The sequence below is a fragment of the Poecilia latipinna genome, unplaced genomic scaffold (genome assembly GCF_001443285.1).
Source record: "Poecilia latipinna isolate Pla-1442-1.1 unplaced genomic scaffold, P_latipinna-1.0 Scaffold703, whole genome shotgun sequence".
Lineage (NCBI taxonomy): Eukaryota > Metazoa > Chordata > Actinopteri > Cyprinodontiformes > Poeciliidae > Poecilia > Poecilia latipinna.
The window spans coordinates 45858-58568 of NW_015113319.1; the positions used below are offsets into that span (position 1 = coordinate 45858).

The following is a 12711-nucleotide window of genomic DNA, read 5'->3' on the forward strand; positions in this document are numbered from 1 at the left end:
TATATATATATATATATATATATATATATATATATATATATATATATATATATATATATATATATATATATATATATATATATCTCAAATCAGGCTTCTTAAAGGAAAGGAACTGCCTCTTCAAGTATTTCAAACATTTACGGCTTAACAAAGTCAGAATGAGAAACATCATTTCAAGCCTCCTGGCCTGAAACTCCGGCTGCACTAAACTTAACACTATGAGGACAAATTAAACAGGGAAACCTTTAGTCGTGTATTGAAGAACAACATTACTCACATTAGCTCTTCCAGACGACATGAGGATTGCAAAGTGTGTGAGATGATTGCAGGAGCAGTCGGTTGCGTTGCTGCTAACGTGGAGAGTCTTGCAGCCTTTAGTGGACCAGTGACCCTGCAGGCTGCCCACTTCATACTCCCAGAAGACGCACTTTGTCACATCAACCTTAGTGTTGATGGGCTTTGGGGACAGAGGAGAAGCAGAGCAGGTGTTATGACTCTGGAAGAGGCTGTTTTTATTAGTTTTTCCACTGCGGTGCGTGGTGATGCCACATAAAAACTGATTGTGCAGGTCTCATCAAAATGGCATTGCAGATGAGACTCAGTTTAATGACAATGCACCGTCCGAGTTTTACAGATAATTTCAATGCGTAGCTTTTGGCTTCGATGATTTTATTTTAAATATTACCTCTTTCGTTTTTTTTCTCAGTAATATACATTTTGTTAGATTAATATCTAATAAAAAATGTAAATGAGTAAAAATTTGGAACACGTTAATTTCGTATGTATTTCTGTTTAAAATACCAAACAAGGAAGGAATGTCACTGAAATTATTGGTTGTTCATCTTTAAAGGCAATTTAAATATAATTTTCCCTCTTCGGCATAAATCAACACCACCTTCATTGGGTTTAAACCTCTAGGGGCTAACAAAAATAATGACATTACTTTTTCATACATTTTAATTATCTAAAAAAGAAAATAGCAGAACATTAACTTTCAGGGTAATTTATCTCATTACACCCAGTTTTTTCACCTTTGTTTGTGTTTTACAAGCAAGATGGTCGAGGATGCTAAGTTGAGGTTAAATTTGACTTTAACGTAAATCTTGAGGCCAAGACTGGAGGACGAGAAGTTGTGCAACAAGATAAATGCAGCCCAATATTAATGTGAGATAAGAAGTGACAAAAACAAGATTAATTTACCTTTCATAAATGTCCAACTGACACAAACATGATGGTTTCAAGTTGCAGAAGTGAAATGTAATGATTTTTTTTTTCCACAGGAAAAGTAACACATCACAGGCCTTGAACTACTTAAATACAAATACAGGAGAGCCTCTCTGACAGAGTGGCAAGTCTGAAAAAGTTACACTTTGCCTCCCTTGTATTATCAATTCTTTTCTCATTTTGTATGTGTTTCTGGTTGTTTGCTATATCTTGTTAATTATTTGCACCAGTCAATCATTTGCTGTGTCTCTCCTTGCTTTCTTTGTCTCTTTTTGTTCTTCTTTTGATTTCCTTTGTAGCCGATTTTGATTTTCTTTGTGGTTGAGGTTCATCTTTGTGTTGCCGTTTGTTGTTGTCATTTTGTATTATTCTCGAGCACTTTTGTGGTCTATTTTTGTAAATGTTTCACTTTGATTTCTAGTATTTTTTTGTTATCATTTTGTCATCTTGTTTCAACATTTCACATCCATTTTGAGTTTTTGTTTCATTTCGAGATGCAGCACTGCAGCCTTTGTCGTTGCAAAGCTTTCGTGTCTTTGTAGTATTTGCCTTTGTAGATGTAGTCTCTGTTTCTTAGTGTTTTACCACACTGTGTTACAGTTTTTACGTTATGCTTCATTTTTTATTACTTTGGCAGGTCTTAATTCTTTGATTGTTTTCTTTGTTTGTTTTCGTTTGCGTTTTAATACAGCTCCGGATCTTTAACACATTACATATTTTATTTTAGGTAATAATTCATGCGATCTTGAACGAGTTTGTCTCCAAACCCTTTTTTTATGAAGAATAACAAAAACCAGCAAGTCAACATTTTTAGGAAAAAGAGACTCCTCTGTGGCATTCGCTTCATTACTAACAGACTCCACTGGAGTTCATTTTAAAAGAACAGCAGGATATGAGAGGACGGAAATAACAATGTAACTGGCATCAGCACTCTGCTCGTTTTTTTTATTTTTTTATTTTTTTACCTCGTTGTGCCTTAGAGTGAAGGTGACATGGTCAAGTTGGTAAACGTCAGCAGGTTTGACTGCTGCTGCCATGACTTGGGAGTTGACAGTGATTTCCCCAGTTCCTGCGTAGCGCGAGTAGTCAGTGACACCTGGGTCGCTGCTCGGCTTCAGGATGTCACTGATGCTGTCATATCGCACAAACACCACTGACACGCTTCCTGATGGACCAAACAAGCAGAAAAAAAGACAAGACGGAGTGAAACTTACTGTACTGCTCGTCAAACTTTTAGCTAGGTGAAGAAAGCCAGTCAGCACCTATAGTTTTATAGTAGAAAATTGGCTCACATTACTCAAGGCTCTCTGGGATAAACTGTGAGAATGACTGTTTTCAATGCGGATCCAAAAACTCATGATCATCATGTCTTTTCAATGATATTTTGAATATTTTGATTTTAGTTGCCACATTCCAATTAACTCCTGGGACAGGGACCTTCTGATCTGCATACAGTGTTTCCTTGTCAGTAAATGTGGTTCTAGTGTAAAGGCACTCTAAGTATAGGTTTAAGTAGTAAGAAATTGTACATGTTTGGTTCATTAACCACTTATCAATCTGGAAATAGTAACAAATTAATTTTTAAGCTTTTAGACTACGGCAAATCACACTGAGAGCCATTATCCACAAATGAACAACACATTTAACAAGAATGACGGTGACAAAAAAACAAAAAACAGAAAAAGCTTGTAAGAGGGAAAATATTTTTTCATGACAGAGTGACTTTCTTCTTCATACGGTGAAAGTGAGCATCTTTACCGCTTTTTTTCTCTGGTTTCATCTTTTGGTTCAGGGTTATGCGATCTCCTCCCATTGAAACAGAAAGTGTAGCCTTTGTTTGAGAGGCATCAAAGGTGAAGAGTTTCAGTTCTGCAGAGGACAAAAGGAATAATGATAATAATAATAAAAATAGAGTCAGTAATATGTATACACCTGAGGATTAACAGTTTCGTATAAGTGAGAGAATTTTGAGACTCTCTGCAGTCACAGTTGCCTCACCCAATTCAGATGCTTTGATTTGGAGCTCAGTTGGAGTTTTGTGGTTGGAGCCCAGCGACAGAGCGCTTTCTTCAACAACATGCAGCAGCTTGGTGATGGTGTGTTCACGCCGCTCCTCTTTCATTCGGTTCCAAGCCACCAGTTCATCCGTCTCCACCAGATTGTTCACTGCTTTCACTAATTTCTGTTTGACAAGAATTTTTATGATATGAGGATGTAATGTAATGTTTATTTGTGCTGCAACATGATTTTTGTTGCGGTTTAAATGCAACAGCCATCTTTATTTTGATTGCAGCTATGAAGAGAGGCAATAAAACCCAGTTTAAAAAATGGGGCCTCCAGATGTTTATGTGTTACATCATGCAATGCAAAGGTATTCCTTCAATTTTCCACATTCTTTCATGTTAGTGACACAAACATAACAATGTGAAGTGGAAGAAAATGGATGCATGGTTTACAAAATAAAAGTCTGAAAAGTGTGCCATGTATTTGCATCAAAGTGTGTTTAACGTGATCTATAATGCTGGTTTTCCCCAATACAGAGCAATTTTCACATATACCAGAAAGTAGAACCTTGGTCTCATTTCAATATGGAAGAGCGCCCTCTTCCACATTTGCTGTGTCCTTAACTTGTCTCCTGGGAAACAGAATATGCGACTGACAGCCCATTTACTAAATATGTGACTTCTGAAGGCAATAGGCTTAACTGGATGAAAGCAGAGGAGGCTGAATGCCAAAGCACACTTCACAATTTAGATTTTCTCCCCAAAAACAGAAATACTGAAAACTATTAATCTTTTACCTTCTGCACCAAAATCAGGCACTACATTTTGCTGATTTTCCACAAAAAGGTGCTTGTTTCCTTCGTGATTATTGTCAGTAAAGATAACTACCACAAAAATTGTGTTGACCCTTGTGGCTGTAACACAACAAAATGCGAAAGTTCAAGGGGTTATGAACACCTTTGCAACACCTCGCTTGCAGTCTCGAATCACCGGATGATTCGAGACTGCAAGTCTTCATAGAGGGCACATGTAGCAGAAGTTGTTCTTTTAAACCAGTTCAAAACGTGGCTGCTGTTTCGGCACAGCTCCAAGTGTTGACTGACAAACAACAATGGTAAACAGAGCCTACTGAAAGAGTGGAGTTGACGGCAGATGGTTTGGCAGTGTAATCCTTCTCCACAGCAGCCAGTGTTGATGCGGATCGACTCAAGGCCTCAACATATGCGATCACTTCCACTGAGGTAAGTTCACCAGACGTCCTGTTGGCAATTTCTCTCAGCAGGCTTTGTGGCTCTGTGAGGTTGCTCATCTAAAGTGGGAGAGAGAGAGAGAGAGAGAGAGAGAGAGAGAGAGAGAGAGAGAGCTTTTTGACGTCTGAATGCCGTTAAACTTTGAATGACTTCAAATCTTTGCAGTATGTAGAAATTTGCAGATAGCTCGGTAATATATACACACATTTCTGCTGAAGGCTTCTTTGTGAATATCTTTAAATTATATTGCACGGAGTTGTGTGTGTGTGTATGTGTGTGTGTGTGTGTGTGGGGGGGTGATGTGTGATTTGAACTTAAAGGAATTTTTAACTTATTTTTGTTATCTATAAAATAGCTTGGTTGGTTGGTTTCTGGGAACAAGAAGCGGCTTATTTTTATATTATTTGTGATGAATTTGTATGCTCCAAATTGATTTAAACTATATGAATTAGTACACATAAAACAAACATACACAGGTATCTATAATTAACATATCTACTGATTCAGATGTAGATTGTATAAATTATGATAGTCATACTAAAGTTGTTGATCACGTAGCCAGTAATCCTGCAGTAAGCATATAAAGAAGCTTTCTAGTACAGCTGAAATCTGATCTAAATGTGAAAATTTAATTATGTTCATTTTTAAAACCAATTTTCAATTTCAATTATCAATTTCCCATATGTTAGCTTCTTGCAAAACAGTTAATTTGTTCCTTTCACTATACTTGCAGTCAGTCACAATTCAACTGAAGCTGTCTTTGGAATGTGATTTCATGTTTCCAAATGGATGCAGTGTTATTTCTATTGCACAAGCAAGGGTTCGGAGCTGCAGGTTGGAATCGCAGATCATTTTTACATCACAGGGTCTGATGATGCACATTGCAGTACAAAACGTGGCTTTAACTTGTTCTCCCTTGTGTTACTCCTCACTCTGTCCAACAGGGGGCAGCTTTATCATGTCTAGTTTTACTGTCCCTCTACAGAGGGGTACTTACATTTTCGAGTGTTTTGTTAACAGCCTGTGTCATGCATCCAATGTTGTCATGGCAATCTCTTTGGGGATGTTCTGAAAAACAACAATTTCGCTTATGAATAAATAAGGTTTCAGAAACCATAGCATCAGGTTCCTCAGTTTGCACTCATAAAACCTGAAATTTTCACAATCCGTCAATATGTTACACAGCAAATCATCAAAGAAAGTTAAAATTGTGTTGAAGAAACTAAGAAATAGGATGAAAGAAGATACACATCAAAGGACTGCTGCTGCTGCGTGCCTTTTGTGCGAGTTCTTGAATTCTCATACCGACCTTTACATCTTGCACCTTTTGCTGGATGAAAGTGTTTATCGCCTGAAGTTGAGATGTAATCACGGTTACAGGAGCAATAGAAAGATCCATTTGTGTTATGGCAACGTGAGTTTGGGCCACAGACCAGTTCTGACTCACATTCATCAACATCTAAAGGAAGCAAATAAGACAGAGAGCTTTAATTAAATGATTGTACTACATTATAAGCAACACTACCGTAGAATAAAACCTGCTTCTAGATAATTTATTTTACATTTCTGTCAGTGACCAATAAACCTCGAAGCAGTGAACTCTTGTAAGCATCTTTTGCAGCTAGATATTCAGAACTCGTCTGCTGCATGTTTCCCTGACATCCGGTTGGATTTCTGCAGGAATTCTTCAGTCTGCAGCTTAACAAAAAAGGTGCTGATTTTTTTCCTGGTGCAAAATAAACAAAACATCTCAGATGGTTTCTCGGGGCAGCAGATGGGAAAGAAGTAGCAAGAGGCTGAAGAGGAAAAAGAAAAAAAATCTCCTCCAACATATTTATCTTCCTCTCTCCAGTGAGAAAAAAAACAGTTCACACATTCATGCAGACCTCACGTCCTTGCAGCTGTGAGGTAACTGCTTTAAAACACATTCGTGTTGGGTACTTGTACTGAGGTCCTCTGACAATATGGGTTAGTTTAAGCTACAGATCCCTGTGTGAGATTTTATTTTATTTTTTTACACATTTATAAACTTCCCCTGAGATTACCTGTGCATCCAGTGCCGTCATTGGGCTGGAACTGGGCATCTCCAGTCGATTTGTATCCAGGGATGCATGTACAGTAGTAGCTACCCTCTGTGTTTGTGCACTGGCCCCTGTCCCCGCAGATGTTAGTCACATTCTGGCATTCATTGTCATCTGAGGTGAGAAGACAGAGTAGACAATTGGATAATTAGTTACAATTACACAGCGGATTTGTAGGAGGAATGGCAGTGAAATATTTTGGTAAGTTTACAAAGCAGTTTAAAACTGTTTAAGTTCCAAGTGCTTTTCTTTTTCTATTTTGCATTTTTTCCCACATCATAAACTCTCATTTTCAAGTATTGCATTGCAGCTTTCCAGTACAAAATAGCACAAAGAGGTGCACAATTTTGAAATGAAAAAAAAGAAAATGTTTTTCAAAATTATTTTTTGTCAATTAAAATCTAAAACAAGTAAACAGCACCCTATGCTATTTCTGCAATAATAACAACATAATTATTGTTATTATTACTCATAATAATAACAACAATAATTATAATATTGTTATTATACACATTATAAAAGCACATAATTAAAATAATGTGCTTTTAGAAGTCAAGTAATACAGTACATATTTGTGTAATTTAATCCCATATAAACTATGGAGAACCTGAAGAGAACTATCGCTCAGGTGGAATAATCTGCTAATAAGACAGCTATTAGTCCAAATCTCCATAAATCGGACTTTCATGGAAGAGTAGGAAGAAGAAATTTACTGTCAAAAAAAATCTTGAAGACATTTGATTTCAATTTTGCCTTAAGCTACGCAGGAGTAAAAGATGTTTTGGTCAAATGAGCTTGAAATGAAACTTTCTCTCTCCCAAACATTTTACTTTATATGACAGAAAACCAGCACAACAGCTCAACTTTAACACACCATCCTCTCTGTTAAACATGGTGGTTGTAGCTCAGGCTGTGGGAATACTTGTCTTCAACTTGAAACCGTTCAGAATTCATTGGACAATGACAACAGCTAAAAACCGGGCAATCCCAGAAATAAAATCTATACGAGGGAGCAAGAATGCTCTAGCAGGACAATGACGCTAAAAATAATCCGAGCTGCAGTGTAATGGGGAACATGTTCGGTCTCTAAGTGTCCAAAGCTGATAGCGACACATTCTAAAAAGATCAAGAGTGGGAGGCAGCTTGACAAATCATTTACTCAGGATGGTTGAACACAAACGTACACCAACCTTCTTAGATTTGTAAAACAAAAAGAAAATCAAGTATCAGTAATAAACCGCTTTATTTCCCACTGGACGTGTCAGCATCTGTACATGTGACATCTCCGCCAAGTTTTTCTCGGCTTCATATTGTAACCAGTAATAATATGGCCAATATGCAACACTTGTCTTTTTCCTCATTAAAAAGCAGTTTTTTTTGACATAGGATTTGCATTTTACTATGCTGAGATATCCAAATCTTGTTTCTGCCTCTTCCACAGTAAATTAATATCTTACTGTCTGCTGAGCTTTAATGCAACATGACCCGCCGATTACAGTGTGCCTGCTTTTTGACAACAAAAAAAGTGATGGTAATCATTAGTAACTCACAAAAAGCAGCTCATTTTGATATTACTGTTTGAGTCCAAAAATAGCACCATAAATTCCGACAAGCAGAGAATTCAGCCTTTTAAAAAAACGTTAACCTCCAATTAGTCTTAGTTTGAAATGAAGTTTTGGGCTGGCAGCAATATTTACAAATCTTATGATTTGTTTAATTCCAGTTTACTCAAATGACTTCCAAGCATTTGTATTTCTGTTCAGGTGCAAAAAGCAGCCGATGGGCAGCTTGCTGTGGATGTGGTAGCTGCTCACTCATTAGAGAAAGTGCTGCTTCAGCCTTAGTTTCAAACACATCATCCTTGTTGCGCTCCACAGTTTATTGTAAAATGACCTACAGGGACCTGTGCTTTGCCTGGATGTGATGAACACTCTGCTCTTCCACTTCCCTGTACCTTTTGCACAAAACATGTCCGGTAAAGGAAATCCTCTATTCCTCTGGAGGAGGTGACCAACACAAAGATGTCACATGATTTTTGACTCACCCTGATGTGACCACCCCAATGATTCCTTCAACTTCTTAACATTTAGTCAGGATATGAACCTGAATCTTCAGTGTACTTTATTGGGATTTTGTGTTGTAGAGATGGAGTGATACATAATTATGGAATTTAAGGAAAGGGACATGTGGTTTTCAAAGAAATTGGCAAATAAAAATCTGGAAAGTTTTTTTTTTTTTTTTCATAAAATATGAAAACCATTTCCTTCCACTTTTCAACTGTGCACCATACTTTATGAGAGTCTATCACATAAAATCCCCCAAAACACACTTTTAAGATATAATGTGAAAAAAAGGCAACATTTGGATTAATTTTCAATACATCCTTGTTAATTTTTCATAAATTCCTCTACCATCTGAAAAAGGAGAACTGCAGCTTGATCTTAGTTTTAAAATTTGTTCCCAGAGGGAATATAAATTGTGGATTACCTGGTTGGTAAAGAATTCAGAAGCCCATCTCTCTACGTACACTTTGCTCGTGCTTTTGATTTGGTCAGGAAACGGGGCGGAAAAGGTTCCAGCAATTATAAACAGCTCAGAAACATAACAGGAAGAACAATGTCAACCAAAAGCCAGCGATAAATATTTTACCAATAAAGCTGCTTCATGGAGATTATGTCTCTCCTAGCTGTGCTCAGTCTCTCAAACTTTAAATATGGCATCAAAAATGCATAAAATATGCTTTTTATTTTGTATTTGCTAAATACCAGAATGTTAATTGGGATTGTTTTACAGATTGTGTTTATCCCTTTCCACAATATCAGTTTACACACAATGGGTTTTCAGTACCTTTACATGATTTAATAATGATGATGATGATATAATTTCTTCTCTTAGCTTATGTTGGGTTATTTTAAAATATTTAATTTAAACAGAAACAGCCTTGTAAACCACATCTCAAACACACTGCTTCTTGGTGTGACACCAAAACAACTTTTGCCGATAAATCAAACAAGATATTTCAGGACCGGCACAAACTTGGTTCACCTTTGATTACAAGTTGTATTGATCCCAAAACAACAGTAAAAGACCTTGTGAATATTTTTGGCAGAACCTGTCAGGAAACTGTCTTTGTCTACCATGAAACAAACCCCACATAGACATGTGCTAAAAGGCCACTTGGTGAAGAAGAAGAAATCATTACTGCAAAAACAGAACAACAAGCCAAATGACAATTTGTAAATGTGCTCAGGGTGTGACGATACTGAAATGTAAGAGTTCACCATACTGAGTATTGTCACATTTGGAGGGAAATTGGGGAACTTGCAAATATGAGAACACCATTCTAAAATACAACAATGTGTGACCTGCTGGACTTCAAATGGAAACAACATGTAGAAAGCAAAATTGTGAGAATTTTTAAATATTTCAATAGGTCAGCTAGGAAGTTAAATTGTTGACACATCGTTTTTGTTCTTTACAGTGTTAAGATATATATTTTTTATTTCTTTAGTGCATGCATCATAATTCAGTCTTAGTTGCTTTGTAAAAAAAAAATAAAAATAAAAAAAACCTCCAGTGGATATAGGTGGAGGTCTCAACAATCATCTGGGTCACTGACTATTTGACAAACAGACCACAGTTTGTGAGACAGAAAGACTGTGTGTCTAACCAGGTGACCAGCAGTGCAGGAGCACCACAGGGGACGGTACTCTGACACAATTTCTTTTCACTCTGTACACTTCAGATTTCCAGTACAGGTCAGACTCCAGACATTTGCAGAAGGAAAAGAAAAGAAAAGATTTGGTTAAACTATATTTCCATCATGGGAGAAAGTGGTTGAGGAATACAAAAACATCGGTGTTCCAGTATGAACTGGAGATGCAACAGTAAAGCCATCTACAAGAAAGCACAGAGCAGACTGCACTTCTCAGGTCTGTAAGTCCATCTAGGTTTAATCTCTTCAGAAATCATTTGTTGGCAGAGCAGCATCAGAACCAGGGACTCTAAAAAGACTAAACAACCTGATAAAGAAGGCTGGTTCTGTTCTGGGAATGACTGTGGAACCACTGGAGGTTATGGTGCAAACACAAAATCAAGTCCATTGTGGACAACCGTGACCATCATCTTCATGAGACTGCTTTATAACAACAAACTGTCTTCAGTCAGAGGCTGCTTCAGAGTCACTGTAATACAAACAGCTACAGGAGGTCCTGCCTGCCCCCAGTCACAAGCGTCAACAACAACCCTTTGAAGAACCTTGGACAACATGAGTTACAACAACAATTTTCCCTTTAAGATTTCTAAAGAATTTGAATTGAATTTGAAATCAAATGGACATTGGTTCTGAGCACACCATAGAAATGAGTAAGAATGCAGCTGCAGGGCAACAAAGTTGACATTTTGGAGAGGCCATTATAACGCTCCGGTAATTTGTGGGCGTTATTATGTGAGACAGGAAGTCTACAAACCTGAGTAAGTTACCAGTTCTGTCAGAAAGAATAGACCAAAGACTTGCACTAGCAGCTTGTGGAAAGACAGCAAAACATTTGAGCTAAACCATACAGTTAAACAGGCAATTATACTCAGGAAATCTGTGTAAAACTCTGACTACAAAGAAAGTAATAAAAAAAATTCTCAACAATTCTGACATTTAGAAAGTAGAAATAACTTTGTTCATCTTAACTGACACAAAACAGAAAATGTTTCGCTTTGCCTAACAGACAGTAAGAACATATATGTTATGTGTCCTTGTATGAAATTTATGCAAATGAAAAGTTTTAACTAAGTTAGTATAAAAAAATTGTAGATTTTTCTCTGGTTTAAGATGCTCATAATAAATCTGATTTATGTACATTTTTACAGGTTAAAATTAATCATCAACTTCAGTTTCAGCAATTGTGATGATGAAAAGTAATTGTTAAATTAAACCACATGTGTGCAAACTGAAAGACTTTTCTGGTATGAACAAAAGAAAAAAACAATTGTTCTGACTTCCGAGCCACATATCCGCAACATATTTTCTTGAAAACAACATTTTAAACACCCTCAAATAAATGGGTGAAGGTGTGTGAGTGTGTGTGACTGTGTTCACCGTTGCAAGTTGTTATTCCATCTCCTGTATATCCATAGTTACAAAAGCAGGAGTTGCTTGATCCATCCTGAGGCTTACATGTCGCTTTTGAGTGACAAGAGTCACAAATACCAGAGAGGCTTCCAGCGTCCATTAGACTCCAGAGCCATGCTGTGAAGAGAAATGTATAAAAAGACAATTAACAATTTAAACTCACAAGATTCCTAATCCTTTAGTAATAAAGGACAATGGTTTTTATCTAAAGATGTTTATCTCCAGTGTAACAGAAATTAATGTCCAATGTCTTCTGTGTGGCATTGATTGTCAGTTTACATGGAAGCATAAATATTTATCACAAATTTTAAAGGAAAATGCTAAAATTTATTTTCTTTAAAGTAAGCTCAAGTACAAGTCATGACTGAAACTACTTATGAATAACAACATTATGACTTAGTTATTGAAGCTTTGTTGTAGATCTATGTTATGCTACAAAACAAGGAAGCTCACTTACCTGCGAAAAGTAAAAGTTTCATTGGTGACTTGAGCAGAGACTCCATACTTGACTTTGGGACTGGATTATTCTTCCAGTCCAGAAGGCAGCGGCCCGCCTGGTGACGTAGACCATTTCCTTGCATCAGTTTTCCTGTTTCCCTAAACCTGGCCCTTCCTGTCCTGATCTTTAATCTGCTTTCAAAAACAAGCATCCTGACCCCTTTTACCAACCGGTTGTCTACAAAGACTATTTTATGACTTTACGTTAGCCTACAAATAAGCAGAAAACATTCTCCTGACACTTAATCGCATTTTTGTGGAGTTATTTGCAGCTCGACTTTGCATTGCCATTTTGGTACCTTCCTTCTCATTGTTCTCATTGGAACACATACAGAAGGCTATGTAAACATGGGTCAAAACAACACAGACTGGGTTCACTGAAGGACGACCCCCCACCCTCCCTTCCGCAAAAAGACGGTTTACAACTTTACACACGCACACATTCCAGCGCGTCCAGAGTGTCTTTCAGTGTCTGTTTCAGTATTTCTTAGACAAAGGATTGGACATCTGCCTTTCTTTTACCCTCTAAC

At 37.1% G+C, this 12711-nt stretch overlaps 1 protein-coding gene across 1 annotated transcript in view; it reads right to left on the bottom strand.

The window, feature by feature from the left end:
- adgrl4 (adhesion G protein-coupled receptor L4) overlaps nt 1-12439 on the bottom strand; it is an 18457-nt gene extending 6018 nt beyond the window's left edge. Inside the window, exons 1-10 of the mRNA XM_015045036.1 lie at nt 12141-12439; nt 11651-11800; nt 6523-6672; nt 5787-5936; nt 5475-5545; nt 4357-4536; nt 3223-3406; nt 2983-3093; nt 2190-2389; nt 278-457 (exon numbers count right to left, since the gene is read on the bottom strand). Of these exons, the coding sequence (XP_014900522.1) occupies nt 278-457; nt 2190-2389; nt 2983-3093; nt 3223-3406; nt 4357-4536; nt 5475-5545; nt 5787-5936; nt 6523-6672; nt 11651-11800; nt 12141-12333 (1569 nt within the window). The 5' untranslated portion in view covers nt 12334-12439. The remainder of the gene's footprint in view (nt 1-277; nt 458-2189; nt 2390-2982; nt 3094-3222; nt 3407-4356; nt 4537-5474; nt 5546-5786; nt 5937-6522; nt 6673-11650; nt 11801-12140) is intronic.
- Between the last annotated feature and the right edge of the window lie 272 nt (nt 12440-12711).